The following is a 5,234-nucleotide window of genomic DNA, read 5'->3' as shown; positions in this document are numbered from 1 at the left end:
CGATTTATTGCTTGCTGATCATTTTCCACTCAATTATATAACCTTTAAGATTTGACTCAAAAAATAAATGATTGAAAATTACATAGAAATATAATGACAAACCAAATAAATCAGTGACATGAGTTGATAAATTACATCTTGTTCAAAAACAAAACTGACACATTGTAGAACAATCAAAAGTTTGAAACTGGAAATAAAAATATAAATATAATTTATTAATTTACAATCAAATTGTCAGTTAACCCGTTAAGAAAAAACCTTAAAACGTTAAGAATAAATAATCCGACAATAATAAAAATCAAAACTATTATCAAAATTGTTGAACCAATAATCCATTATTGATAAATCAATTATTTTTTACCATTGGATTTTGAATGGCCCTATTCGAAAGTAGCTATTTATGCCTAACATGAAATGTGTTGCTCCCAAATGTAGACTAAATTTACGTGGTGGTGCAAGTAATATAGTGATTTTAGAAATCAGATATGTAACCCATATAGACTTTATGATTACACAGTCAACTAAATTAAAGCAGTGGTGAGCTGCTAATTATCTAGCCATGGCAGTTTGGTGGAGGAATATAATCAGCTTAAGGAGGCAGCTAAGCTATCTGTATAGCAGAGACATTGCATCATATATAATTGTTCAACAATCAGTTCAAAAAATACGTTATCATTCAACATTGAGGCGCAAGATTTCTGATGCTGCTCCAGATATACGTAGAGCGAACAAGAACATCACAAATTTGATTCGAAATGGTCGATTAGAGGATGCTCGGGAATTATTTGATAAGTTAATACATCGAAATACAGTTACTTGGAACTCAATGATTAGTGGGTATGTGCAACAGCGTGAGATTGTGAAAGCACGGTACCTGTTTGATGAAATGCCACAGAGAGATGTTGTTTCTTGGAATTTGATGATTTCTGGTTATTTGTCTTGTAGAGGGAAAGGGTATTTAGAGGAGGGTAGGAATCTGTTTGATGAAATGCCTGAGAGAGATTATGTTTCTTGGAATACTATGATTAGTGGGTATGCTAAATGTGGGAGAATGGGTGAAGCATTGGAGGTTTTTGAATGTATGCCAGTGAAGAATGTTGTGTCTTGGAATGCAGTGATTTCGGGTTTTTTGCGTAATGGGGATGTGAAAACTGCTGTTGAGTATTTTAAGAGAATGCCAGAGAGGGATTCAGCTTCTTTTAGTGTACTGGTATCGGGGTTGATACAGAACGAGGAATTGGATGAGGCGGAACATTTTCTCTATGAATTTGGAGAGAGTAGTGATGGGAAAGAAGATATGGTTCATGCGTATAACACTTTGATTGCTGGATATGGTCAGAAAGGAAGAGTTGGTGATGCTAGACGCATTTTTGATAAAGTTCCATCTTGTAGTGGTAAGGGAATTAGCAAAAAGAAGAGATTTGAGAGGAATGTCGTATCGTGGAATTCCATGATCCTGGCTTATAGCAAAGCAGACGATATGGTTTCTGCTAGGGAACTTTTTGATCAGATGACGGAGAGGGATATATTTTCATGGAACACAATGGTTTGTGGCTATGTCCATGCCTCAAATATGAGTGAAGCATCAAATCTGTTTTCTAAAATGCCAAATCCTGATGTACTAACATGGAATTCAATCATCTCTGGATATGCACAGGCGGGAAAGTTGGAATTGGCACATGATTATTTTGAAAGGATGCCCCACAAGAATCGGGTTTCTTGGAATTCAATGATCTCGGGGTGTGAAAGAAATGCAGACTATGAAGGAGCAATAAAGTTATTCAGGGCGATGCAACAGGCAGGAGAGAAACCTGATAGACACACACTCTCCTCACTTCTAAGTGTTTGTGCTGAAACTGTGGCATTGTTCCTGGGTATGCAGATTCATCAGTTAGTGACAAAGACTGTTATACCAGATATACCTTTAAACAATTCCCTAATAACTATGTATGCAAAATGTGGCAAAATACATGAAGCAAGGGCAATTTTTGAAAAGATGAAATTTCAAAAGGATGTAATCTCATGGAATGCAATGGTCGGAGGATATGCATCTCATGGTTTTGCATTTGAAGCGCTAGAGCTTTTTGAATTAATGAAGTGCCTTAAAGTGAGGCCAACTCACATCACATTCATTTCAGTTCTGAATGCATGTGCTCATGCTGGTTTAGTGGAACAAGGTCGGTTATATTTTAAATCTATGGAATCTGAATTCGGCATCAAACCTGAGATTGAACATTTTGGCTCCCTTGTGGATATTGTTGGTCGAGATGGGCAGTTTGAGGAGGCCATGAAAGTGATTAACACTATGCCAGTGGAGCCAGATAAGGCTGTCTGGGGTGCAGTACTAGGTGCTTGTAGGGTGCACAACAATGTTGAGTTGGCACGAATAGCAGCTGAAGCACTAATGCGCCTTGAACCAGAGAGTTCAGGCCCTTATGTTTTGCTTTATAACATGTATGCCGATGCTGGAAGGTGGGATGATGCAAATGAAATTAGAATGTTGATGGAAACAAATAAGATAAGGAAGGAGCCCGCTCATAGCAGGGTCGGCTCTACTTCCTCATAGTGATTTCCGAAATTGTGAATCTTGATCACTCGAAGAATTTGGATTGAGTTGACTATGTTGGGGTTTAAGTCATTAGAAGGAAGACGTCACATGCAGTGTCCTGCTGAGCATTTGCAGTATTCCTTGCTTTGACAAATAATGCAACAATGCCGTTAAACTCCTATTTGATGTTTGGAGCATTTATGTCTGCAGTTTTAGTATTGGAGTTCAAAGAATTGAGCATAGTGAATTCTAGTGAGCCAGAAGCTTGTTTCATGAAGAAACACCACTAACACAGCATCAACTCTACTGATAACATTGCATGATTGCCAGGTTCGTTTGTGCCTTTTATCTATAGTTGTTATAAAATAACAAACACATATAAGACGACAAATATAGAGAACAAATTTTTGAGGCATTTTATATCCCTTGAAGTTAATGTATTCGAAAAATTGATTTTATTCTTTATTTGTGTATATATATAAAAGAACTACTGCAAAACTTTTCAAAAAATTGCTGCCTGTTTTTTTGGAGGAGCATATTGCAGGCTTCCAACAGAAGCTACTTGCTTGATTGCAAGTCTCTGGAAGAAGCTACTACAAGACTTTCAATAGTTGCTTGTAAGCTGCACGAGCAACTTGTTTAAACTAGTAACTTATTTAAATATACATTCACAATGTAATGTATTTACCTTTTTTATCTTCCATAATTAGTTGTTTTCTTCATTCAATCTTTGGCTCTCTCTCTGGTAAAGTTGTCTATCTTCTCGGGTTTTTTTTATGACAAGGGAAACCCGCAGCCGCTACCCTTTGGGTGCACACAGGGTAAAAACCCCGCTCCTATGCAATAGCTCGCAAACCACATAGGAGAGGTAACCCACACTAGGCAAGCCCGGTGCGACGAGCTTGACCCAGAAGGCAAACCCCTTGCTTTCGCTGGCAAGGGGTTTCAAACTTGAGACCTCCAACATGGAAGTTCCAAGCCCAAACCACTAGGCCACCCCGAAGGGTTTGTCTATCTTCTCGTCTTTGTATCTGGCCTTAACTTCAATGGCATAATGTATTGAGATCATAAATAATCCATGATGATAGAAATTGGGGATATACCTAGTTCATGATGCTAGAAATTTAGGTTAGTCAAGCCCCTATTAGGACAAAGGTAATATCTCTATGACTTGCATTTCTATTGAACTGCTTTTCTCTTGTACTTGCACCTTGAGTTCTGGTTTATTTAATTTTCCGTAGAACTTGAAGAAATCCTAATCCTTCTTCCCTCTTGATTAGCTTTTCAAGAGCTCGATTCATGATAAAAGAAATAAGAACATTTAAAGAAAAGAATCAAATATTTTTTTATTTTTTTTAATTTGGTAATAACAAGCAATTTACAAATCTATGTCATAGAACTAAGAGTTCCTAATCTTTGGACTTTGTATGAAGTTCAACTGGAGAATTACTTTTGTTTGCATTTTGCTTCCTGATAATTATGGTTCTTCCTCCACAATTATTGGTTTTTTATTGCTTACTGGAGAATGGAGATGACCATGTCATTGCTCTAATTCATGTCAGGCAACACTGCTCTCTGATATCAAGCATTTCCACCTGAACAATCAGAAAAGAGATCAAAGCTTATTAGGATGGAGAACGTTAACATCGATGCCAATGCTCCAACTCCTCAACATGTATTCAAATAACTGAAGAGGAACCTGTGGGGTTTGAGGATGATGCTGAGATGCTAATTCATTTACTGACTAAAGAAACAGAGGATTTGGATAGTATATCTATTGTTGGCATGCCTGGTCTAGGGAAGGCAACTTTGGTCACAAAGATATTCAAAGATCCTTCTATTGTTTTGTTCGCTTTGACATTCTAGCATGGTGTACTTTCTCACAAACATATAATATGACACAGCTGCTATCGACATCTTTGGGCAAGTCGCCGGTGTGAAAGCACCATGTGCATTCCAGTGACAGTCTGGCTGATATGTTGCGCAAATGTTTGATTGGCAAATAATATCTCGTGTTGGATGGTATGTGGGAAGTCGAGGCGTGGGGTTAGTTAAGATTCTGTTTTCCAGTTGGTGGAAATGGAAGCAGAATTATCGACTTAAAGAAGTAGCAGATGAACTCATGCGACATGATGATCCATATTGTCTTGGATTCGTTTGAAAATGTTGCTAAAGTAACTGAAAATGAAACTTTACCCCCTGAACTCCGGGTGCTGGAATACAAGTTCATTTGAAGATATCGTGGCTTTGTCAATGTAGTGCTGAAAATTTTTCCCCAAGGAAAACATGTATTAAGCGAGGTATTGATCCCTAATCGTTTTTGGTAGTGTATTAATAAAAATAATGCATCCATTAACTCTGTATATTAGTAATATCTTATTTGGTACATTTTTTTCATGTTATGTATAACTAATGTTTGCTCTATTGTGTATTAAGGTGTGTATTACTAATACCATGAATTTCTAGCTATTAGTAATGCAAGGATTTTAATATATGCATTAGCACGGTTAAAGACTCCATTGCCTTATTACATCTTTTCCACCATAATTGTGAAGGGTCTCTTTAACATTATTCTTATACGCTCTACTAAATGTATCTTAAAACTCCAGATCACAATACTTAATTGAGATAAACTTTTTTCAATTATTTTAACCTTCCTTGCCCCCCTCCCACCCCACTCCACACC

General features: G+C 37.2%; 1 protein-coding gene across 2 annotated transcripts; it reads left to right on the top strand.

The window, feature by feature from the left end:
- Window positions 1–418: 418 nt before the first annotated feature.
- On the top strand, window positions 419–4,942 carry LOC102582433 (pentatricopeptide repeat-containing protein At1g62260, mitochondrial). 2 transcript variants are annotated; one of them, XM_006357150.2, is made up of 2 exons: window positions 419–2,878; window positions 4,111–4,942. In XM_006357150.2, the coding sequence occupies exon 1, from the start codon at window positions 560–562 to the stop codon at window positions 2,564–2,566; it is 2,007 nt and encodes a 668-aa protein (XP_006357212.1). In that variant the 5' UTR covers window positions 419–559; the 3' UTR covers window positions 2,567–2,878; window positions 4,111–4,942. The 2 variants fall into 2 exon arrangements, with proteins under 2 accessions (XP_006357212.1, XP_015168834.1); XM_015313348.1 differs by having other exon boundaries at window positions 419–3,165.
- Window positions 4,943–5,234: the final 292 nt, after the last annotated feature.

Source organism: Solanum tuberosum, unplaced genomic scaffold (assembly GCF_000226075.1).
Source record: "Solanum tuberosum cultivar DM 1-3 516 R44 unplaced genomic scaffold, SolTub_3.0 scf00243, whole genome shotgun sequence".
Classification (NCBI taxonomy): Eukaryota; Viridiplantae; Streptophyta; class Magnoliopsida; order Solanales; family Solanaceae; genus Solanum; species Solanum tuberosum.
Note: the sequence above shows the minus strand (reverse complement) of the source record. Positions and strands in the feature narration are given on the sequence as shown.